Here is a 26824-nt window from a genome sequence, read left to right on the forward strand (position 1 = left end):
CAATTAATATGAATGAAAAAACTGGTGGGGAAGAGACTTTTTCTTGTGCTTTTAAACTGTCTTCTGTAATATATATGATAAAAGATTCTGTTTTATGCTCTAGTGAAATTTTTGTCCATGGAGATCTGAAGTGGGATATTTTCCAAGTAATGATATCAAGATCAACTACACCAGACCTGATAAAAATAGGAATGAAGCTGCAGGAATTTTTCACTCAACAGTTTGACACCAGCAAACGAGCTCTGTCTACCTGGGGACCAGTTCCTTATCTTCCACCTAAGACAATGACTAATAACCTAGAGAAAAGTTCACAAGAACAATGTAAGAGAAGACTAAGGCTTTATATATGCTTTATCTTTCACTAAATATGTGTTCGTTTAAAATAATATCTATATACCATACTTAAAAAGTGGTCCATATGCTTTTTATCCTGCTCACTCAGCAAAGTACCCAATTTCCTACCCACCAGTGGAATTAGAGGCCATCATTTGGGAAGTCATTCATTCATTATCTCCTCCCCCTGCCACAGCTCATCTACAATCATGCCATTATTACAGATTACATCACTACACTACAAATTAATTCTTACTTTATTACATAATTACAAGTTACAACTAATGATTAGATATATTTTCTTTTATTCTGAATAGCTTACATTGTATTTCCCATTACATTACTCATGTTCATTTGACTGTTTAATACATACAACTATACTCCATGCTCTTGAATACTAAATATGACAACACCATGTTCTGGTTTAGAGCATGGGCTATAGAATCAGAATGTCTGAGTTTGGATTTATTACCTGTGTCATATTAGGCAGATTTTCATTCAGTAATTCAAATTTTTATTATGTATCAACCGTGTTCTTAAGCACTGTTTTAGGCCTAGGAGATCTACTAGTAGAAAAAATTCCTACCCTCATGGAGCTTACATTTTAATGGGAGAGACAGATGATAACAAATTTGCTAAGTAAGTATGTAAGATAATTTCAGGTAGAGAGAAATGCTGAGAAAAAGAACAAAGCAGGGGCAGGATCATAGAGTCTGTGATACATACTGTGAGGATAGCTGTTTGAGAAAGGGTAGTCAGGGAAACCTTTTCTGAAGTGAGAGCTAGGCTAAGATCTGGGGAAGAGAGTTCTGGGCAATGTAGGCTACCGAAAGGTGCAAAGCTCCTACAGTCGGGAGGAAACGTACTTGTTTGAGGATCATTAAGGTGGCCCACTGTGGTGGAACAGAGTGAGCAAGCAAGAAAATACTGGACATGAATTTAGAGAGGCCAAAGATAAGATTTTTAATATGATGGGTAGCTATTGGAGAGCTTTGAACAGATCTGATATTATTTGATTCACTTTTAAAAAAATTAATCCTTTTTAAAGCATCACTCTGGCTGCTGTGTGGGGAACAGACCAAGGTGGTTAAGAATGAAAGTAAGGGGCTTCCCTGGTGGCGCAGTGGTTGGGAGTCCGCCTGCCGATGCAGGGGACACGGGTTCGTGCCTCGGTCCTGGAAGATCCTGCATGCCGCGGAGCGGCTGGGCCCGTGAGCCATGGCCGCTGAGCCTGTGCGTCCGGAGCCTATGCTCTGCAACGGGAGAGGCCACAACAGTGAGAGGCCCGCGTACCGAAAAAAAAAAAAAAAAAAAAGAATGAAAGTAAGGAAATCACTGCAATAATTACCATTACCATTGCTACAGACTTACATTACCATTGTAAGGAGGATTTTTGAGAGTCCAGGCAACAGACGATGGTGGCCTTAACTAGAGAGAGAGTGGTAAAAGTGAAAAGTAGTCAGAAGCAGGATAATTTTTAATCATTTATTAGCACATAAGCAGTACATGTGTATTGGGAAAACAAATGAGAAAACATATACAAGCAAAAAAAAATCACATTCCACCCAGAAATCATCACTGTGAACACTTTATATACTTTCAGATACTTTTCTATGCGTGTGTGTGTGTATGTATGTGTGTGTGTGTATGTATATGTATACACACACACACACATATGTACCTTTTACCAAAACATTATTCATATTGTTTTGTAGCCTTTTCCAGTCAACAGTCTCGAACTTTCCATTGTGCTAATTATCTCCTCTAGCCACCTCAGCACAGTCTACAACTGATCTAAAATTATATTTACAACTGGTTTGTCCAAACCAGTATATCCAATTCAAGATCACAGATTAAAAATGGTTATATTCCTTTACTATTTTTAAATTCAGTATAGTCCTTTTTTTAGTGACCTGACTTGCTGAAGAGACTTGGCCAATTGTCCTGCAGAATATCCTACTTTCTGGGTCTTTTTCAGTTGCTTCCTTGTGGTTTCATTTATCTTGTTCCCCTAGTCCCTGCATTTCCTTTAAACTAGAATTGGTATCAGACATATATACAAATAGAGGGATGTTCCCAAAAATGCATGGCCTGGATTCTTCCAAAAAGTCTTTGTCATGGGAAACAAACAGGCTTAAGGAATTGTCTTAGATTAAAGGAAACTAAAGAGATATGCCAACTAATACATGATCCTTGCATGATCATGATGTATGATCCTTGGTTAGATCCAGAATGAGAATTGTGGAAAACAGCCAAAAGGATATTATTGGAATAAGTGGGAAATAGAAATATGAATTGTACAGATGACCCTTGAAAAACATGGGTTTGAACTGTGCAGGCCCATGTAGTACTGTGGTACTACACCATCTATGGTTTGTTGAATCCTGAGGAAGTGTGGATGTGGAGGGCCAACCATAAGTTATACGTGGATTTTCGACTGTGCGGAGGGTCAGTGCCCCTAACCCCCATGTTGTTCAGTGGTCAACTGTATATCTCATTAGTTCTTCTTGAACTTTACTGTGCATCTGAAACACCTGGAGAGCTTTTTAAAATGCAGATTCTGATGCAGTAGATTTGGGGTGGACATAAGAGTGAATTTCTAACAAGCACCGAGGCGATGTTGATGCCACTGGTCCTCAGACCTCACTTTTGAGCAGCAAAGGGTATAAAAGACTTTTTTTCCAGTACTTAAAATCAGGGATCTGCCTTTGATTTCTAGGCCTTCTAATCACTGGTTCACTTAACCCCTCTTCTATTTCACTTGAAGAGTCTAGATGAAATACCTAGTTTACAAAGATACTGTGAGAACTACATAAAATTTCATGCAGGCACTTTGTAAATCATTAATCATTACAGAAGCATTAGTTGTAATTGTTATTAGCAAGTTGCTACTTTCCTGAGTTCTAGCCGTCCTTACACAGCATCTTTTCCCAGGCTGTATCCTTATTAGCTTCTGCTTAATGTTAACCAGGGACTGAATTGTTGTTTTCATCTGTTATCTGAGTCACTTCAGCTGTAGAAAGTAGCCACCTGCTGTTTTCCTACCCAGCATTCAGGATGTTCATGAGATATTTCAGGATAACTGGTTATTTGTTTTCTTGCAGTGCTCGATGCAGCCCATCATCGACATTGGCCTGGAGTATTGAAGGTGGTATCAGGATGCCACATATCCTTATTTCAGATTCCATTACCAGAAGATGGAATGCAGTTTGGAGGATCAATGAGCTTACATGGAAATCATATGACACTAGCTTGTTTTCATGGTCCAAATTTCCGTTCAAAATCATGGGCCCTTTTTCACTTAGAGGAACCAAATATTGCTTTTTGGACTGAAGCTCAAAAAATCTGGGAAGATGGTAAACTGACACATTCTCAGCTTTCACTTTTCCCCATCTTCTTATATGATTATATATGACAAAGTAATTTTCTTTTCTCATATCTTTTATCTGTTTTTCTTATGGTATTTCTGAAATCCATCTCTATTTATTATCATGTATCTGACAGTGTCAAGGAGTTCACTGCCAATGAGTCAGTATCTATAAAGTCTGGGACATGTTAAAGGACTTATTTCTTTTTTTTTTTTTTTTAAAGTTTATTTATTTATTTTTTTAATTAATTTCTGCTTTATAACAAAGTGAATCAGTCATACATATACATCTGTTCCCACATCCCTTCCCTCATGCATCTCCCTCCCTCCCACCCTCCCCATCCCACCCCTCCAGGCGGTCACAAAGCACCGAGCTGATCTCCCTGTGCTCTGCGGCTGCTTCCCACTATCTATCTACCTTACGTTTGGTAGTGTATACACGTCCATGCCTCTCTTTCGAAAGGACTTATTTCTGAACTTACCATCTCACTCTGTTTCTTACTTAGGCAAAGTTTTTGTTGCTGTGGCTGGCCACAGTCAAAATAATAGTTATTGTAAAAATTTCTTATAAAAACATGAAGAGAAGATGACACACAGTGGTAGTGTAAGGAAATTACTTGCCAGTCAATACTATTTTACAAAACTTTTATGGGCAGGCTGTGCTCTTACCTCTATTTACAGTTTCTTTTAGCTTTAATTTTCTACTCAGTGGTTTCTTAATGATGAAGGAAAAAAATGGTTGATGTTCTTCATCTTCTTGGGGATAGATCCAGTTATAACTAAAAGAAAGAGTATTTGTGAATTTTTTTCTCTCTTTTGTACTCCTTACTATGTATGACTTACCTAGCTAAATCTATTGCTCTAGGACCACAACTTTTCTTGCATCTAAATATAGTTTGTTACACTGAGAAACTTTTTTTCCCCTCTAGGCGCTAGTGATCATTCTACATATATTGTACAAACACTGGATTTTCATCTGGGCCATAATACCATGGTTACCAAACCATGCGGTGCTTTGGAAAGTCCTATGGCAACAATAACCAAGATAACAAGGCGTCGCCATGAAAATCCACCCCATGGAGTAGCAAGTGTGAAAGAATGGTTCAATTACGTTACAGCCACAAGAAATGAAGGTTAAAAGTTTGATTCTTTGGAGAGATTTGTTTTGTTCTATTTTGGGCTCTGTTGACTGTGTTTAGAATTTAAGTGTAGGGAGAATTTCCATTTCTTTAAACAATTTTCGTTTTATTCCAGCTGCCTTAAGTAGCAATATTAGTACATGATTCACCACCCTAGTAGTGCAACATCTCATGGACTAAAATTATTTTAGATGTAACTGAAAACATTCAAAATAAAATTGGTTTAAATAAATTAAATTAAGTTTATTATAATTGGAAAAATATTTTTATAGTAATGTTCACATTGGAGGTTTGGGAAAGTTATTATACAACTAAGTAATAGAATACCAAAAATTAAGGTTCAGGATGGCTGGAATAAAATGAAACTAAATATTAGTAATCCTATGAAGTCATAAGTTTAAAGAGAGTGCTTTTGATGAAGTTTTTAAATTGATTTTCATTTTTTAATTTATTAATTTTTTTTAATCCTCTCAGAATGGAAAAGAAGATGGCTTGGGCCTCATGGAAAATAGTTGTTACGCACAGGCAACCCTAGGGATCAGAGACTGTTAAAAATGTTCTCAGAACAAAGGAGGATAAGGAAGTACATTAGATTCACCAGTCTTGTAGTAATTCAGTCATGAAAATTCTCATTCTGTGGTTGTTTTTGTGTTAGAGTTTAGAGTACTGCTTTTACCAATCATTTCATCTGTATTAAAAAGCTGACTAGACTGGGACCTGTTAAGACTTGAATGTTTTACTTTAAAAAGACCTCCTGGGACTTCCCTGGCGGTCCAGTGGTTAAGACTTCGCCTTCATTAAATTCAGATACAATTTCAATTGAGAATAATATTCAAAATTCAAGAAACAAAAAAACACAATTTACTGGATTTATCCAAAATCATGTTATAAAGCTTCAATATTGAGAATAGTGAGATATATATTTGTATATGTATGTATATATAAATGTGTCCATATTTATAGAGGCATATAACTAGTCTCAAAATCAAAGCTTAATTATGGCTCTCTTTTTTTAAATGTGTTCATTTTCCAACCTTTTGAAATGATAAAAGTTCTGTGTATCACTGTCATGAAAGCTATATGCTTATCAATGCCTGTTGGTTTGATTCTTATTGTCTTTATCATTATGCTTGTAGAGCTAAATCTGCTTCGAAATGTTGATGCTAATAACACTGAGAATAGCACTACAGTGAAGAATTCTAGTTTGCTGAGTGGATTCAGAGGATGTTCTAGCTACAATCATGAAACAGAGACTATCTTTGCATTACCAAGGATGCAGCTTGACTTTAAATCTATTCACGTTCAAGAACCACAAGAACCTTCATTACAGAGTATGTGGAAAAACAATCTTTAGTTTCCAAAGTTAACTAAGAAAATTCTAAAGGATCTTCAAACTTCTTTTTTTCCCTGAAGGTTATTTTTGTAATATAATATAATGAAATTGATCTTCTGGTTCAAATTGATTGATATTCTTACCAGCTGTATGACCTCTGGCAAATAATTTACTCCATTTGTGCCTCTTTCTCCTCAAATGGAGCTAATAGGATTTCATCAGGTTTTTATACTTGGAAAGTGCTTAGTAAACTATCATCATCATTCTGTAAGTCATATACAGAAATTGCATTTAAGTGGAGGCATTTACACGGACCCATGTAAATCCCTTGTTAATGGGAAGAGGAAGGGACTTATTTCAATAATCTTTTACTGTAAAAGAACTTTGCCATTGCAGACGCCAGCCTGAAGCCAAAGGTAGAATGCAGTGTGGTGACAGAGTTCACTGACCACATTTGTGTGACGATGGATGCTGAGCTCATCATGTTTCTTCATGATTTAGTGTCAGCTTATCTTAAAGAAAAAGAAAAAGGTGGGTAACATTGTTTTTGTTTTTGTTTTTCCTTTCAAGCTTCAGGAAAGGCAGCTCTCACTACAATTTATACGGATTTTTATGGTCTAGTGATAAAATGGGTAGAATGTATCTCCTTCCTCTATGAGTTACAAATATCAATAAATATATAGTAGTAAGACAATGTGATAGACTTTCTGAGTATCTGCCAGGTACATTTCATTTTTTTCTAACCATATCTCAAACTGAATGGTGTTTTATACTTTACACAATGTTTCCATATATGTTCTGTATATTATCAGGTCTAGTAAGATAGTCTCACAAAAGTTGGAAAAGAAAACCTCTTTGAGGAAATATTGCTAGTCAAAGTGAAGTGACTAGAGAAACAACTACATAATAAAGTTAGCAAGAGTTACATACAAAATTGGGAAAACCGAATTAAATAAGAAGATATATCTGTCTAGAATGCACAGAACATTATCTTTTTTATAAATATTTAGACCTCAGTAGTGGTGTCTTGTTTTCATGAGCTAGCTAACATTGGTTTTACTCACTGGAAACTTAAATGTTGGCCCACTAAGAAACATATGGTGACCCTAATATCCATATGGAATTGGCTGAGTATATTATGGTGTGTCCATAGAATGAAATGGAATACTCTGTAGCTGTTTAAAAGAATGAGGTAGTTTAAAATGTCATGATATGGAATGCTCTCCAAATATATGGTCTTTATTCACTCAATAAATATTTATTGTGCAACTATATGAATATACAATGGTAAAAACAACACATGTGCTTTTAAAAAAAACTGCTTCAAATAGATGAAATTTATTTATTAAATATAATCAAGTCACACTATAATCACACTATAATAACTGCTTCATTTTTTCCAAGAAGAAAGAAATATAAAATTTATCTTGTAGATATTTCAAAATAGCTTCATGATGAATGTTTGAGTGAAGAAAACAAAGACAGATTTTCAAAAGACCATGTGGAAAGAGTGTAAATATAGCATACATAAATTGAATTGCTCTTCCATTACTATTTAATCTAGATGTGCCAAAAATTCAGTGAGAGTGAAAGCAATAATGATGGCTGGGAGAAATCTATGAGCCACTCAAGTAAAATGACTGCAGGCGTATAATAGGAAATGTTATGTATAATATGCATAGATCCAGTCTTCACATAGAGCAACAAAATATACCATCACTGTTAATCCTCTTGTTTTTCTCTCTGCCTTAATGTTTAAACTTAATGTGGAGAAACACAGATTCTAGATAAAGCTGTGAAGTGCAGAATTCTTTTCTAGTCTACCTAGGTATGAATGCCTGCCAGATTTCTTTCCCTTGGGTATTATGTGGAACCTTTGTCACTTTATGAAATATTGTGTTGGCCTGCCATGAACTCTGTGCTTCTTCTAAAATGTATTTTTTATAGAAATTGTTGTAAGACATTATTTCAATGAGAAAAGAGGAAATAGGGACTTGATTATTGGACTTACAGTAACAAAATTACTTATGGGGATTTTAATTATAAATAAAATATTTTAATAGCTGTAAGTATATTTTTTTTAAAAAAAACTAAAAGCAAGTAGTGTTGGGCAAAATAAATATAAACATGCCTCAGAAAATTCTTAACAGCATGTAAGACTAGAGCAGAATCAACATATTCCTAGAACATCCAGATAAACTGTAGTACTGTAACCACCATCAATAATAAACAAAAGCAGAGCAACAGACCAAGCAATAACTGAAGACATCTGTATTCTGATGTGGTGTGAGAGTACAGCTTCATGCCTAGGTTCATTCCCAATGAATATATTATCCCACTGCTAATTAACAGTTATAACCAGAGCTACATAATATATATCATATTTCATATTAATTATTATTTTATGCCCAATTTGTGTCTTGAAAACCTGTGCCCTATAGGAATGCTGTATTTATTAAAGATCATATGAAAGCTACTTTTGTCCCAGATTCAATTTTAAATATATCATTTATGATCACCAATTTTAAAAGACTTCATTTTTCATAGAACATTTGAGTACTCAACTATGAAGAGTGAAAAGACTGCTTACCTAAAAAACTCCTAAGTTAGTACAGCTGTTCAAATATATATATATATATATATATATATATATAGGCATTAACATTAAAAAAACATTGAAGGCTTCCCTGGTGGCGCAGTGGTTAAGAGTCCGCCTGCCGATGCAGGGGACACGGGTTCGTGCCCCGGTCCAGGAAGATCCCACATGCCGTGGAGCAGCTGGGCCCATGAGCCATGGCCGCTGAGCCTGCGCGTCCGGAGCCTGTGCTCCGCAACGTGAGAGGCCACAACAGTGAGAGGCCCGCGTACCACAAAAAAAAAAAAAAAAAAAAAAAACCCATTGAGCTGTACACTTTAAACGAGTGAACTACATCTCAAAAAAGCTGTTAAAAAGTCATCCATCTACAGGCATTTCTTTAGGAGCCCTATAACTGTCAATTTCAGTGTCCTGTGCCTGCTATCAAGTAAATCTCAGTATTCTTTACTGTATGTTTTAGGCACACAGATACATGTAAAACATGTGCTATTACTCAAAAATAAATGATGACATGTTATTTCTAATTCTTAGAATAAAATAACTTCGATATTGTCTTTCTCCAAGAAATACCAACAACTGGCACTTACTTATGGCTTATTTTTAAATATTTTTTAAGAAATGTAATTAAATGAGGCTTTGGCCAGTTTATAAATAAAAACAAATGGAGCCAATTACTTTGTTCATTTAGTGACTTAAATTTATAAGATATGTATTTGCAATATTAATATATCATTTTCCTTATAGCTATTTTTCCACCTCGGATTTTATCTACTCGACCAGGACAGAAAAGTCCAGTTATCATTCATGATGAAAATTCCTCTGACAAAGACAGAGAAGACAGCATCACTTACACTACTGTGGACTGGAGAGATTTTATGTGCAATACATGGCATCTAGAACCCACTCTTAGGTAAGGAGTGGGTGTACATATTTACCTATTTCCTATGAGATTATTATGAGAAAAAGGTTATAAATAATGCAGCAGGTTAAATATGGTTTACCAAAAAATATTTTTATGTTAGTCACTTACAACCTCTACAGCTTCTGACTGATATTTTTGCTGCTCCTTTTTTCTCTTGTAAGTGCTTCTAAGCAAGGCAAAAGAAGCACAAACAACTGAGAATAGCTCCGTGCTGACGAGCTATCCAGTGTGTGACATGATATCCTGTCAGTTAATCAGTAAAAAATGAGAGTAACTCCACTTTTGCAGTTGCTATTATTTTTTCACCATCTCAGCAGGATGTTATTTTCAGGTGTTTGAGGTAGCTACAATAAACTTTTGTAAGATGCAGAAGTCATACATCATCATTAAGGAGTCATTACAATTTCTCACATATGTCATGACAATGTAATAGAACCTACAGTGTCACAGTGTCTTTCTGTCTGCATACTAAGCAATATAAAACCATCCTGAAATGTCAGATTTAATTCAGATTTAGGTTCCTTTACTGTGTCATGTTCTACTACAATCACAATCCCAGCTACATCACATTGTTTTCATATCAAACTTTCCAAAGTATTTTCTAGTTTTAATTACATTAGACTTCTGCTGTAACTAGCAGTACTTGCTCTGTATGTCCTTGTGTGTGATTTAACACAAACTTCCTGTTATTTTCCTCTTTCCTCTCCTCTGCTTTGTTAATCAAATTATAACTGTCCATCATGCAATAACAGTATCAAAAAAAGTCCAGCACAACATTCTGCAGAATGATACATATTTCATTTAGATGTTATTTTTCAGATATATTTATGCCACAGAATCATTCCAAACTAGTAAGATCTCCATTATTCAGTGGACTCCTGTATAAGCAGAAAGTAGTGACTTTGTGTTAGTAATTTGTATTTAATAAAATATGTTGTAACCAAATCAACAATACACTTTGGTATTAATAGTATATATACTCATGAGAAATATTAACAGTGTCAATATTAAAATACTGCAAAGGTCCTAATACAGAAAACTGTTCAGTATATGTAAATCTCTATAAATATAATGAAATTGACTATCTTTTAATTTAAAATGAGAATAAAAAGTTAAATTTGCCATAAACACATATATATGTATATATTTTAGATACCTATCAAGAGATTAAGCGATACGATATACTGGTGGAGCCTGTGGTTAAGGGCTCCGGGCTCTAAGCCCAGCTACATAGCATAGCGGCTGAGTGACCTTGGCCAAAGGATCTAATGCCTCAGGTGCCTCATATGAAAAATCTGGAAAATGGTATTACCTACATTCCAGGGTGGTTACATGAGTTAATTAATGGAAAAACCTTATTAAACCATTAGAGTTTTAGCAGACCAGTGCTTCATACCCTCCTTTTCCCTACCTAAGTTCAGGATCAATTGAAACAGCAAGAGGCAGCTGGAAATCAAAATTACAGCTTTAATACTTATAAAGCTGATAACAGAATGTGGTTTGGTGTCAAGCAACAATGTCTTTCTATTACAAAGTCTAGGCTTGGACTTACATACAGGGTCTCGATGCAGAACTCAAGTAGGAGGTGAGGGGCAGAGGGATGCTAGAGTTGTGCAGTCAGCAGCCTTGTGTACTCACCTAGCTACAGGTAGCCACGAACAGTCTTGGGCTAACTATTTAGGGGCCTGTCCTTGAAAAACCTATGGCATGGAGAAACAGTTCAAAATGAGTGGCTCCTGAAGAGCAGGTAGGGAGGAGGGTACTGAACTACACTACTCGGTTCTTCTGTTAATTTGCCAATCAGATAAATCATCAATAAGGGGGCAGAGAAAGACCAGGTGTGTTTCACTAATGCTGTTCTTCTATATGGAAGAAAATAGAAAGAATAGGGAGAAAATGGTTCTTCCTTCAAACATGTTTAGCACATAGCAAACACTTAGTAAATTTTAGCCTTTTTCTCCCAGCTTTATTGAAGTATAATTGACAAAACAGATATTTTAAGTGTACAACATCATGATTTGATATACGTGTACATCATGAAAGGATTCCCCCCATCAAGTTAATACCATCTTTTAGAATGAGCCAGATGTCCTTTAAAGGTTTAAGATGACCATGTAACTTGAGGCCTAAAATAAATTAATCACGATGAAATTCATAAATGCCGTTGCTGTGTAGGCTCACACATTTTTTGAGTGCTATTACAGTGAATCCAGGAATTGCAGGTTAGATAATCATTTGCATCTACTGAAAATACTTTGTCTTGAACCTATCTTCAGGACTGTGCTAGGGCACTGTACTCCTTAATAATAATTTGTAATTATTTTAGATTAATTTCTTGGACTGGAAGAAAAATTGATCCAGTAGGCGTTGATTATATTCTTCAAAAATTGGGCTTTCATCATGCCAGGACTACTATTCCTAAGTGGCTTCAAAGAGGAGTCATGGACCCACTGGACAAGGTTCTGTCAGTTCTTATTAAAAAACTCGGTACTGCACTACAGGATGAAAAGGAAAAGAAAGGAAAAGATAAAGAAGAACACTAAAAATGTAACTTGATCTGTGAACAAATTTTGATTCTGTCCGTTAAGCTTTATTACACTGGAGTGTTGGGTTTTTGGGGGGTTTTTTTGTATAGTAAAATTATTTTAAATATAACTTTAAAAAATTCTAATTTTGTGGCCATTATATTAAAAGTTTGTAAGTTAACCTGTTTATTCTAGTTCCACCATTCTGTATACAGTGAAGTATTGCATGAGAATGTAAATTTTGTGAAAAACTAGATTAAAATATACACATTTGCTCAGTAAGGTTTATAACTGTATTATGTGCAATATGATTCCTGCATCTTTAAAATATTTTCAGAATAACTGTGAATTTCCTTTGTTATTGGCCATAACGTTTAGAAAAAAATTTTGTTGATAATGTGACTTTTTTTTTTTGGACATTAATTGCTTTTTCTTTTTTTTAAGTGTAGACTTGTATAAATACCTATTTGTATATAGTTTGAGTAATTGTGATACAAATACATACCACTAAAGTATTGTTTGTAACTACTGTAATAAAGTCACAATAATTGGTTTCAGTCTGTAGTTGTTTGAGACTTTTCTTCCTTTTATAGCTTATTTTTATAATTAATAGATGCCCATCCTGGGTCAGTTACTGTTTTCACAGAAAAAAATACTTATAAAAAACTATCTCAGGGAGAGGTACAGCAGAGGCTTCAGAAATATTAGGTATTGTTCTATTTCTTAAGCTACTGGTGAGTACACAGCTATTTGTTTTATTATACTATATTCTTTATATATTTATATGTATTCCTTGTGCATACGAATATGTATAATATTATACATGTAAATATAATAAATAAATTTTAAAAGAATAGCAAAATCTAAAGTAATATTCAAAGGTAGCTATAATACTGTTAATCACAACTCAGGTTTGAAATCTAGCTAAGTCAATAGTCAGTTTAAAGGCTGGGTAAAGAGTAGAACTGAAGAACCATGAGCTAGAAAACACCTCAAGAAAGCCTCTGGTGCAGACTTTTGCATTTATTTGTTCTGACAGATTAAAAGCTCAAGAGTCAAGACACTTAGCCAAGGGTGTGTGTGTATAGGTATGTATGTAGATATGCATGTACACTAAGTGTCAGTAGGGGAATTAAGAACTGCTATCTAAGGTCACACAGCAATTCAGTAGCAAAACTAAAACCCTAGTGTCTAGAATCATCATTTTGTATTCTGCTAGACCATCTTATGAATCATCTGCCTGATCTCTGTTTCCCCCTTGGCAGCTCTACAGTTGGGAGCAATAGGTACAATATTTCTGTTGGTCAAGCTTACCAGAGAACTATCTAAGATAGTTACTTCATAAAACAACAGAATAAGTAAAAATTTTGAAAATTAGTTCCTGGAGTTGTACTTCAGGTATTAATTCTCTGCTTCCAAGAAACAGTGTGCTAGTAGTAAGTTCTAAATGTGAAAAATTTCCTCTGGCTTTAAATGTATTGACATATGAGATTACCAAAAAAAGGGCAATTTAAAATAAATCTGTAACTGTTGAAAATTTCTGTGGCTCTGTTGGACAAAGCTATGGGAAAACCATATTTGTGCAGTGCTGGTAGGAGTGTAAACTGGCACAACCCCCATGAAGGACAATTACGCAAAGCTACTAAAATTACAAAGGCACATCATCCCTTATTGAACAGGCTCACTACTGGATATACCTGCGTATGTGTGAAATAATTATGTAAGAATATTTACTGCAGTATTCTTCATAATAAATGGATGGAAACAATTCAAATGTCCATCAGTGGAAGACAGGTAAATGAAATATGACAGACCCACTTAATGGAATAGTACACAACTGTAAAACAAAACAAACAAAAACCAAGGATGATCTCTATCCTTGAATGAAAAAAGATACAGCCCTGTGTAGATACCAGTTTCCAGGCAGTCTGCTAAAATTATATTTTGAGTATCATGTACCTTATCCTATTCTAGTAAATCACATTATACATCCAGATTTTCTATAACATTCCAATGACATGTGACAAAATCTAAAGGATTTTCTCATATAAAGATCGTAATTCCTGGCCCACTTTAGACCTGGGATTCACAAACCATCTGTAGTGAAGAATCATTTTTTTAAAATTACCTATATGTAGCACCAAATATAAATCTGCAGTACCAAAATATAAATCTGCAGTACCAATCTAAACTGCCAAAACAATACTTGTAAAATACAGTAAAGATCAATTATTCAAAATGAAAACATTTTTTAAAATACTCAACATATAAAACACAAGCTCAAATTTTTAATTTTTTACATTCAGTTTTATTATTAGATTCAAGTGTGTTCTGTCAATTGCTGTAAGAACTTCTAAACGCGTACTCTCAATTTCTATACTTCTTGTAGAACATTAATAATTCATGGAGTGGCCTCAGTCCATGGACTACACTAAATAGAATTGCTCTAGAACCTTCTCTATCCTCACTATGAAGAAAATGAGAAAGTTCTCTAGAAAATTCATTTTCTAGAGAAAATGAATGAGCCTATTCTCATTTCATCTTTTGAAGCCAGCCTGCCTGCAAGGAGGATGCAATTCTGATTTCCTCCCTTGTGCATGCTGTAAGGGGCAAGCTGGATTTGTCCAGCTTGCACTGATAGAATGAGGAAGTTTGTGTATTTAGTGATGGCAACCCCATTTGGCCAGACAGCTGAGCACATTTTCCAATTCAGATTCATTAGGCAATAAAGCTGACTATTTTTTTTAACCTCCGTATCTCTGATATGTGTCTTTCAATGAATTCCAACCTTTGGACAGGAGAAAGCAGATATTTATCTTAAGCATCAAACATGAATAGTTTTCTGTTTAAATACTTTACTATTACTATTGTTACTATTACTTTGTTACTACTGTTTCCTGTTAACAGGTTTATTCATTGTTCAACAGAATGAAAACTTACCTAACTTACAGTGAGAGAAAGCTGATGCCCATGGGTTTCACTAGTTTTATCATTACCCATATGCAGCTGGACTTATCATCATAGACTAGCCTACTGAAGATTCAGTGATTCCTCAATCTAAGAAAGATATGTATGGCTGGGGTGCTGACCTACATAATGTAGTAGATGTTTTAAACTAGTGGTCAGTATCTCATCCTGTATCTCTCATGAACAAAATACATAGGTTCAATAACTCAGAGTTGAAAGATACAGTTATCTCCTTTCACTATTATACCTAACAAGCACCTTCAAAATGTATACCTTCTGTCCAATTCCACTGAAAAGAGCTCTTAGTATCCAAGGGAGGAATGTTTCCACCAGGAACACACAATGGTCTCATTAAATTAGAATCTGAGGCTGCCACCTAGTTACCTGGGCTTCCAGATGCCGACTGGTTGAACCAGGAAAAGGTACTGGACACGTGGACTGATTCCATTAATTGTGAGGAAATGGGTTGCTGCTGCAATGGAGATGACACAGATAGCTCCAAGGTGAGCCCTGAAGGAGTCTATTAGTGCCTCTAAATGAGTGGCAGAGCACAGCAGCCATAGGCATGTCCATTAGGGCTCAGCTCCCTCAGAAGCAGAGATGAGAACACTTTGGAAGATATTCTCAGTGGGTCTCCTACATTTCCACACATCTTGCAAGCAAGAGTCTAACTGCTCTTTGTTCAGGACTATATTCTCCAGGTTATTTGTACAGTGAGCAACCCTGGAAAATAGAGATAGTACCTGCCACCAGAGCAAAGGGTAAATTTACCTACAGCCTTGGAAAATAGTGTCTCCTTCTGCCCATTATAAAAGGTTAGAGTTCCCTAAGCTGAAAGTTCTTCTCCTGTAACACAACCCTACTGTGTGTGCAACATTCATCTGGACCTATACATGCTGCTTCCATGGGACTTGGGGACAAGTAGAACCATTCAGACATACTGATGGCCACACTACTCTTTGTCACTGAATCACAAGTCTCGTGTTCTGCCAGCATCGATAACTATGGCAGGCTAACTTTAAAGTTTTCAAGTACAGTAAAATCTCAAATCCTTCATAATTCTTGACAGATTATTCCACTGAATAAGGAGCCCCAATCATTTGAGACACTGACTGAAGGCAACTGACATGGAACGGGTGGTACAAGAAATAAATGATAAATTCTAACCACCACCATATGACCAGTTGAAATGAGGGTTCTACCACCTATTTAACTTCTGTCATGGAAGTTTTATGTATTAAGTTCTGTGACAAACATTTAAAAGTACCTTTAAAGCTTCAGTACTTATTCATATATGAAATAAAATAATAATACCAAGCATTTACTGGGTAACAGGTACAGTACTAAGCTGTTTATATCTATCAGTTAATAGATTCCTCCCAACAAATGTATGAAGTGGATGATAATCTGCTTATTTTGCAAATGAAGAAGTTGAGACTCAGAGGGCCAGGTAACTTGACCATAGTTAATTTTCTTCAGGTCTTTAACAGTAGTCCTCTCAGTGAGGTACTCCTTAAATATCCTACCTGAAATTTTAACTTCCTTCTATATAAATATATGTCTCCCTTCTCAACTTTATAATTTCATTTTAGCACTTCTCACTAACATTGTATAATTTTACTTACTTATGTTTTCATTGTATCTCACACTAGAATGTGAGCTCCATGAAGGCCAGGGTTTTGGGGGTTTCTTTGTTTTGTTTTTCCCGTTTTGTTCACTGTTGAATCCCCAAGGCCTAAAACAGTGGCACATGGTAGACACTCAACATATTTGTTGGCTACATTTGTAAATGAATGAAAAAATGAACAGCAAAGTCTAAATTAAAACACTGTGCTAGGGACTTCCCTGGTGGCACGGTGGTTAAGAATCCACCTGCCAATGCAGGGGACATGGGTTCGAGCCCTGGTCCAGGAAGATCCCACATGCCGCGGAGCAACTAAGCCCGTGCGCCACAACTACTGAGCCTGCGTTCTACAGCCCACGAGCCACAACTACTGAGCCCGCATGCTGCAACTACTGAAGCCCGCACTCCTAGAGCCCATGCTCCACAACCAGAGAAGCCACCGCAATGAGAAGCCCACGCACTGCAACAAAGAGTAGCCCCCACTCACCGCAACTAGAGAAAGCCCGCGCGCAGCAACGAAGACCCAATGCAGCCAAAAATTAATTTAAAAATAAATAAAATAAAACACTGTGCTAACTCCAAAAACCCAATTACTTAACCGTTATCCAACACTGCCTCTCATATACACGTTTATCTTCACCCACTTCTTTCTCAGATCTAAATAATATATTTTTTCTATTTTTAAAAAACTCTTTTGAAAGTAAAATGGAAAACGGCTTACTGGTGGGTTAAAGGGACAAGAGCTGGAAGAAGGAAGACCTGTCAGAAAGCTACTGCGAAGTCCCAGAAAAAGATAACAATGGTTGCTTGGACAAGGGTGGCAGTAGTGGAAGTGATAAGAAATGAACTCATTCAGGGCATGTTATGGAGACAGAGCCAAAAGAGCCAACTGCGGAATAAGGCTGGAGGGAAAGAAAGGAGTCAATGATAGTTCCTGGTCATGGCCAAGGAAACTACATTAATGAGATCAGAAATTAGAAAGAACATTTGTTCTTCAGGCCATAGAAGACCCAAACCAAGGCATATAGCTTGGTTAGCAGAGTGAAGGTATACTTCAGCCCCACTTGCCCCCCTGGCTTGGTGTCCTTGTTCACAGCCTTACACTATGGCCTTGCTCCTGCGTTTTTGGCTTGAACGACTTGGTTAATGATGGTGTCAGGTATGAGATGGGGAATTCACTATCACACCCAATTTCCCAGTTTTCCTTGTCAAATAATAATGGAGAGTCATGTCAAGTATGAAGGATGAAAGTACTATAGTTCAACAGTTCCCAAAATGTCCTTCAAGTCATACAGTATATTTTGGCCATCTGGTGTTTAGTTAACTTTACATCAGTATGTCAGAAATGTGAAGGCAAGGATTTAAAACCTGGTGTATTTCCATTTATACACTAGGCAATCCATCATTTGTTAATTAATAGCAATATTTATATAGTATTAAATCTGAGGCAGTTTACTAAAATCAGCACATAAGCAACACTCATAGTTTTGAAATACAAGGTCATTTAAGTTACACTGAAATGTCTTAAACACTAAATTACTTAAACTTTTTCTTTTACTGTATAATTCGCTGGGAATTTTATGCAAATTATGTGGATTATCTGTCCCAGAGCCTAAGTCAGGTAAATCTCACCTAAAATTTATCAGACTCTGGCTGTGTTAAAATTTTAATCACTTTTTAAAACATAGGGCCCAAAACATCACGTTGTATCTCTACAGCACTCACATGCAAAACTTAACATGCTGACTGGGGCTGAAACAATAAAGAAAAGGCCAACAGGTATTTGGCAACCTGGGTAAACTTTGGCAACGTAAAATGACAGTCCCCTTAGCTCATTCTAACGTGCAGCATCACCAGAATCAGGGTAGTGGGGGGTTAGATCACTCTTCTTATATGTATCCAAGATATATCCTAGGAGTTTCAGGCCCAGAATTATTCATTTAAAAATACATAATCAGACAACTTGAGGTTTCACCTTGGAGAGGTAGAGAACTGGAAAAAAGCACTGTGCTCACCCTTAGAAAAAAAAAGCTGGACACATTGTAAATTAACAATTTTTCTTGAACCCATCAGAAAACTGAGGTCATAGTGTGAACAACTAACAGAAAATCTGAAGAGACAGGCATAAGGACAAACAGGACCTGAGCATTTGCTTACTTGGGCCAAATGCCATACAAGCTAATAAGAAGAATCAGCCAGTAATTTTTAACTAATCAGATAGGCTAAGCAAAGGCTACAGTAAGACTGTGATGCCCCTGGGAGCCAGACTTAGGGGCTTTTGTGTCTTCCTGTAAGCTTTCTCTCCAGGAATCCCACAAAATGCTCATAGGATAAATCAAGATGAATCCTGAAAAAGCTTCCCCCATGATACTGGCTAGATACTGGGAAGAACAGCCACCACTGAAACCCTGCCCAGACCCATGTCCTCTATATCTCCTAAGGAATACAAGTCTAATCCGCAGAGGGAAGGGCAACAAAATTGTTGCCTGAGGCAACTGGTGGAAACCCACTGAAGCTGGAGGAGAATAAAAAGGAAAAAAAGTTCTACCGCTGGGAGAACTAGCCCCAATATTAGATCTGAAAAAGGGGCAGGAACACTTCTGAATGAAAATGATATAGTCAGAAACTTGGATCTATATAAAGACATGTAGAGTGTTCAAAGTAAATGAGGATAACAAAAATATCTTTGTTTTTAATTGCTGTAAAAGATAACTAACTATTAAAGCAAAAAAGCTGTAACAATATATTGTGTTTATAGCATATAAGGGAATAACTGGGAATACACTGTTATAAGATTAATATACAGATGCTAAGTGGTATAATATTGTTTGAAGATTGACTCAGATTATTTTAAAATATTACTGTAAATTCCAGAGCAACCACTAAAAAAGTTCTTAAATGACATGTAAATATTAAGTCAACAGAGGAGATAAAATGGAATCATAAAAAAATGTACAATTAAACCCAGAGAAGTCAGCAAAAAAAAAATGGAACAGAAAAAACATCTAGCCTTAAGATTAAAGATTTTAATCCAACCACATTAATAATCATTTTAAATGTGAATTGCCCAACACACCAGTAAAAAAAGAAAAAAAATTGGATTGGATAAAGAAACAAAACCTAACCATACACTATCCACAATAAATTCACTTTATATATAAAGATACAGATAGGTTTAAAACAAAAGGATACATATCATGAAAACACTAAAAGAAAGCTGGAGTAGATATATTAACTTCATAAAAAATAAACTACACAACAAGGAATATTATATTATCAGACCAAACAGTGATGTGACATAAAGTGGTCAATCATCCAGGATAACATAATAATCCTATATGTGTATACATCTACACTTTAAAATATGTGAGGTAAAAACTAAAAACTGATAGGAATGAAAAGATAGACATATTCACAATTATAGCTGGAGATATCAAGATGCCTCTCTTAGTCACTGACAGAACAAGTAGGAGGAAAATCAGTAGAAATATAGATGACCTGGACAACACTAAAAGTCAACTCAATTTAGTTGGTATTTATAAAACACTCTACCCAACAACAGCAGAATATAGATTCTTCCCAAGTTTAAACAGAACATTCACAAAACAGACCACACTCAACCCTAAGACAAACCTTAACAAGTATAAAATAGAAATCATACAAAGATAGTACGTCTTAAACCATAACAGAATTAAACAAGATATCTGAAAAAAATCCTGAAATATTTGGAAATTAAACAACACACTTCTAAGTAAGCCAAGAGTCAAAGAGGAAGTCCCAAGGGAAATTTTAAAATATTTTAAACTAAATGAAAATGAAAATGTATCAAAATTTGTGGGATGCAGCTACAGCAGTGCTTCGAGGGAAATTTATAGAATTAAACATTCATATTAGAAAAGAAGATCTGAGATCAGTAAACTATGCTTGAATAAAGAAATTAGAGAGCAAGAATAACAAATCCAAAGCAAGAAGAAGGAAGGGCATAATAAAGATGAGAGCAGAGATAAATAAAATTTAAACAGAAAAATAACAGGAAAAAAATCAATGAAGCCAAAATCTGCTTCTTTGAAAACATCAATAAAATTGATCAACCTCTAGCCTGGCTGAAGAAGACACAAGTTACCAATATTAGGAATAAAGGAGGGGATATCACTACTTATCTCACAGACATTAAGATAATAATAAAAAATTATATGGCCATGTATTTGACACAGTCACACAAAACTTAGATGTAATATGCTAATCTCTTAAAAGGTGCAAAATACCAAAACTCACCTAAAAAATAGATAACATAAATATTTCTATATTGATTAAAGAAATTGAATTTGTAGGTTAAAACCTTCTCCCCGCCCCGAAACAAAAGAAAACTCCTGCCCCAGATGGTTTTACTGAAAAAATTCTGAAGATTCTGAAAAATTTACTGTAAAATACAGAACATTCAAAGAAGAAATAATACCAATTCTACCTAATCTTTGTCAGAAAGTAGAATAATACTGAATACTTCCCAACTGATTCTATGAGGCCAAATTATCCTAATGTTAAAACCAACAACATTACAAGAAAGAAACACTTATAACCCAATATTCCTCGTGAACACAGATGCAAAAATCCTCAACAAAATAGTAGCTAATTGTGCTTCCCTGGTGGCGCAGTGGTTGAGAGTCCACCTGCCGATGCAGGGGACACGGGTTCGTGCCCCGGTCTGGAGATCCCACATGCCGCGGAGCGGCTGGGGCCGTGAGCCATGGCCACTGAGCCTGCGTGTCCGGAGCCTGTGCTCCACAACGGGAGAGGCCACAACAGTGAGAGGCCCGTGTGCTGCAAAAAACAAAACAAAACAAAACAATGGCAATTTGCCCACATACTACCATATCAAAGGCAACTGCAGAGCAAAATATATAACTTCACTGCTGCAAAACAAACTATATAGTTTTTATGTCTGCATATCTATAGAAAAATACTGGAAGAATACCCACCAAACTACATACTCATAGTGACTGTCTCAAGTAAGGAGATTAAGGAAGGAGACAGACCTTTCCCTTTTTTTTTTTCTTTTTTTACTGCTTTTTTTGTTTTTTGCATTGCTTGCGATTTTTACCATTAGCCTATAGTGCTTTTGCAATTTAAAAAGCAGGGAGTGGGGGAGAATGAGTTAATCAATGTAGGCAAGAACTCTGCAGCCCCTCGCTTAACAATTAGTAAATGCTACCATGGCAGGGACAAGATACTTCCTGAAGACCATGAGAGGAATGAGACAACGCCCCTCTTCATCACTTTCCCCCAGCCTAACATCCACTCACTGCTGTGCTTTGGTCACATACAGCCCCACCCTTCCAAGGTCAGCTCACAGGGCATGTCCTCCTGGATGCCTCCCCCAGTACCTCCAGGCAGAGTTAAGGAATCTTCCCTTCGGACTCCCTGTCCATACTTCAGCAGACACTTATCACACTGCCACAATTATTTGCCCACAAATCTGTCCTCCCAGCTTCTCTTTGAGTCTCCAAGAGCAGCGACTGTTCTCACCATCTTGCACTCCCCAGCAGTCAGCACAGTGACAGCGCTTGTGAAATGTACAAAGGACCCCAGGGCACCATGGAGGCTGTGGTACAGGAGGGAGAGCGCTTGGCTCACCCTCACCTGCTGTTGTGATGTTGGGAAAGCAAAAGCGTTTTCTGATATGCTCTTTATTCTGCTGCATTTAAACAGGATAAACTGAAGCAAGTAGAAAAGGAATAGCACAAATCTTGAAGGAACCCAAAACGGCTGCTTCTATTATGAATCCCTATGCAAAGCGTTCCATTAAAGTGAAAAGCCTAAATGACATGACAACAAGAGAGGTTTCTCCCCTCATGTCCAACCTGCTCAATTTGCTTGCTGAAAATGGTCGCTTGAACAATATCGCTGGAGTCATTTCTGCCTTTTCTACAATGAATGTCCACAATGGAGAAGCACCTTGCACAGTTACCACTGCAACCTCTTTAGATGAAGCCACTCTTACTGAATTAAAAACGGTCCTGAAGAGCTTCCTAAGTAAAGGCCAAGTATTGAAATTGGAAGTTAAGACTGATCCATCAATCATGGGTGAAATGATTGTCCGTACTGGAGAGAAATATGTTGAATGTCTGCAAATCCCAAGATTCAGAAGCTGAGCAGAGCAATGTGGGAGAGTTTCTAAAAGCTGATTTTCTGTCAGTGAAAATTCTTAAACTTGGAGCAACAATAAAATGCTTCCTGAACAGAAAAAAAAAGAAAAAGATCTCAAAAGATACAAAAAAGCATTCAAGAAAATTCAACATCCATTAACAATAAAAAAAATCTTCATCAAATTAGGAACAGAATTTCCTAAGCATAATAAAGGACATCTGTGAAAAACCTATAGCTAACAGCATAGTTAATGGTGAGAGAATGAATTCTTTCCCTTTAAAATCCAGAACAAAGCAATGTTTCACTGCTATGATATACAATATCATACTGGAAGTTCTAACCAGTGTTTTAAGGAAAAGTAGTCTTCACATAAATATGCCAAATTGTTTTTTGACAAAGGTGCAAAAGAAACTCAATAGAAAAAAAATAGTTTTCTCAAATGGTGCTGGAATAACTAGATGTCCATAGGCATAAAAAAAAAAAGCTCAACATAATCCTAATACCTTATACAAAACATTAACTCCAAGTGGAAAAATATATCATATACCTAACTTAAAATTATAAAACTGTCTAGAAGTAAACATAGGAGAAATGTGTGACCTTGGGTTTGGCAATGAGTTTTTAGAGACAATATCAACAGCATGATCCATAAAAGAAAAAATTGACATAGGCATACCTTGTTTTACTGAGCTTTGCTTTATTGTGCTTCGCAGATACTGCATTTTTTTTTTTTTTACAAATTGAATGTTTGGCGAGCCTGTATTATCAGATGCTGGTTAGAATTTTTCACCAATTAAGTATTTTTAAATTAAGGTATGTGCATTGTTTTTTTAGACATAATGCTATTGCACACTTAATAGGTTTCAGTATAGTGTAAACATATCTTTCATATGCACTGGGAAACAAAAAAATTCGTGTAACTCACTTTACTGTGATACTCACTTTATTTCAGTGGTCTGGAACTGAACATACTATATCTCCAAGGTATGCCTGTAAATTGGACTTGATCAAAATTAAAAACTTCTGATCTACAAAGACACTGTTCAGAGAATAAATACTCAAGCCACAAACTGGGAGAACATATCTGCAAACCACATATCCAATGAAGGATCTGTATAAAGAATATACAAATACTCTTCAAACTTAATAAGAAAATTTCCAATTAGAAAATGGGCAAAAGACTTGAACAGACACTTAACTAAAGAATGGCAAAGATATATGAAAAGATACTCAACATCATTAGTCATTAGGGAAGTGCATATTAAAACCACAATTAGATACCACTACATACTTACTATAATGGCTAAAATATTAGTTAAAAAAACTAACAATACCAAATGCTGGTAAGAGTGCACAGCAATAGGAATTACTTATTGTTGGTGGGATTGCAAAAATGTTATAGTCACTCTGGAAAATTTTGGCAGTTTTTTCTAAATTTAAGTATACGTTTACTGCTATGGACCAAATGTTGGGGCCTCCCTAAAATTCGTATCTTGACACCTAATTCCCAATGTGATGGTAAGTGGAGGTGGGACCTCTGAGTGGTGATTAGATCATGAGCCCTTATGAATGGGATTAGTGCCCTTATAAAAGGGACTCCAGATTGCTCTCTTGTCCCTTCTGCCATGTGAGGACACAGCAAGAAGATGGCCATCTATGAACCAGGAAGCGGCATCTTTCATCAGACACGGAATCTGCCAGCAATCTGGACTTGCAACCCTCCAGAACTATGAGAAATATTTGTTATTTAAGCCACCCAGTCTATGGTATTTTTGTTATAGCAGCCCAAACAGACTAGGACACTTACTGTATAACCCACCAATCCTACTTAGGATAAGTAGCTGTATTCATAACTACCAAAAACTGGAAACAGTCAAAATGTCCTTCAGCAGGTGAACAGATAAACAGTGTTATATGCATACAATGGAATACTACTCTGCAACAAAAATGAATAAGCTATTTATTCACCTAACAACTTGGCTGAATCTTACATGTGTTTTTCTAAATGAAAGAAGCCAGATCTAAAAGGTTACATATTGTATGATACCATTTGTATGACACTATAGAAAAGGAAAAAAAAGGTTATACTGAAAACAGACCAGTGATAGCCAGGAGTAAAGGGAAGGAACAGGGGTGGGTCACATATGGAAATTTTAGGGTGATGGAACCATTCTGCATGGAACTAAGGTGGTCAATATATGACCCCATGTATCTGTCAAGACCCACAGAACTGTACTTGATGAAAGTAAGCTTAACTGTATGCAAGTTTAAAAGACCAATAGGGATGCCAGGATGAAGTGCAGACTGTGACAAATGAATATAACTGTGTTATAAAACCATGACATGATCTCACTGAAGGGGATGGAAAAACAACTGACCTAAGTAACTCTGGAAAACAGTGTTCTGACCAGATAATGTAAGACTAAAGAAAAAAAAAAGAACTAAGCACTGTGCTTTAGATGGTAAATTTGTTTCTCATAGTGATACTGGTTAACAAATCTGCGACTACTTTACATGCTCAACAGATAAACTGTAGACATAGCCACATTTCTCATTGTCAGAGTAAGAAGAGACACACAGGCGAGGGGGAAGGCTAGAGTGAATGTTGTGGTGTTGGATTACAGACAAAGGTATAAACTCATCATTATGTACAGATACCAAAATACAAATGTGTCTGCATATATGAGTTAGCATACATAAATATATTTACTAGCTCTGTTTTCTGTGCAAGCATAGAAGCAATGACACTTCTAAAGCAACAAGTACAACTAGCTCCAAGATCTTAGTTTCTCATTATCATTATCCAGTAAAAATAACCAGGGCTTCCTGGAGAAATGGCCAATTTTAGGTGTAGGGCATGGAAATACAAGCACATCTTATAGTTCCAGAAAGTAAGGAAATACTTTCTTTAAAATGGGAACATGTCAAAAGGGCACAGGAGGCAACAATGAAAGAGCTCCCAATGCTGGAATAATCTGAACGACAAAATAATGACAGTAATGGATTATACCCAAATAATAAAATAAATATCAGTGACTCCACACTGGTATGTAAAGGAAGGGGACAAATGTTTCTTAAAAAGAATTCCAAATAACAAATGTAAGAGGGATGAAAGAAACAGAAAATCACCATTAGAACACCACAGTAGAAGTTATGGTTCAAGATGGTGAAGTAGTAAGATCCCGAACTCATCTCCTCCCACAGACACACCGAATATACAGCTACATATAAAACAATTTCCTCTGAAAGAAACCACAAAACTAGCTGAAAGACTCCTACGCAATGGGCGACCAAAAAACCCCACATCGGAACAGGCAGGAGAGGCTGAGACACAATCTTGCTGAAAACCACGCCCCTAGTGTGGTGACCCACAATCAGTAGGAGACTCACAACTCCAAGCTCCTCCCTGAGGAGCAAAGGGTCTGAACCCCACACCTGGCAACTTTTAAGACCTGCACCTGAGAGATGAGCCCCCAAAACATCTAGCAACACAGGACTTGCATCCACAAAATACACAAGGCTATAGTGAACTGAGAAACAATTCTGAAGTGAGAAATAGTTCTGAGGACATCCTGGGCCCAGCACTGAGGAAGCTGACTGAAACACCCAGTCTTTCTGTAAAAGAGGTCTATTTGCTTATCTTAAAGCTTTGGTCTAAGGGGCAGGCATCTAATGTAACATACATTAGGCACCTACTGAAATATTCTCCGAAGATAACAGAGGCCACCTTTGTGCTCTCCCTCTGCATAACTCCAGGTCATGGTATCTCCCAGAAAGGAGTTAGTGCACATATCTGGTGCCCTAGTTTTTGTGCATATCACCCAAGAGTCACCCCTTGACTGCTGGCTCTGGTGGACAGAAAGGCTTATATTCA

The 26824-nt window shown here is 36.3% G+C and overlaps 1 protein-coding gene and 1 pseudogene across 3 annotated transcripts in view; both read left to right on the forward strand.

Moving 5' to 3' along the window:
* Positions 1-12775, forward strand: part of BLTP1 (bridge-like lipid transfer protein family member 1) — a 216686-nt gene extending 203911 nt beyond the window's left edge. For both annotated transcript variants that reach the window (XM_081223831.1, XM_081223832.1), the window contains 7 exons: positions 104-321; positions 3438-3689; positions 4630-4833; positions 5976-6170; positions 6569-6703; positions 9513-9678; positions 12017-12775. In XM_081223831.1, the coding sequence (XP_081079957.1) occupies positions 104-321; positions 3438-3689; positions 4630-4833; positions 5976-6170; positions 6569-6703; positions 9513-9678; positions 12017-12233 (1387 nt within the window). In that variant the 3' untranslated portion in view covers positions 12234-12775. The remainder of the gene's footprint in view (positions 1-103; positions 322-3437; positions 3690-4629; positions 4834-5975; positions 6171-6568; positions 6704-9512; positions 9679-12016) is intronic.
* Positions 12776-22482: 9707 nt separating this feature from the next.
* On the forward strand, positions 22483-22981 carry LOC308626184 (ATP synthase subunit O, mitochondrial-like; annotated as a pseudogene). The gene has a single exon. The product of its transcript is annotated as an ATP synthase subunit O, mitochondrial-like (transcript).
* The last annotated feature ends 3843 nt before the right edge of the window (positions 22982-26824 follow it).

Source organism: Mesoplodon bidens, assembly GCF_964165515.1.
Source record: "Mesoplodon bidens genome assembly, chromosome: 1".
In the NCBI taxonomy this organism is placed as follows: domain Eukaryota; kingdom Metazoa; phylum Chordata; class Mammalia; order Artiodactyla; family Ziphiidae; genus Mesoplodon; species Mesoplodon bidens.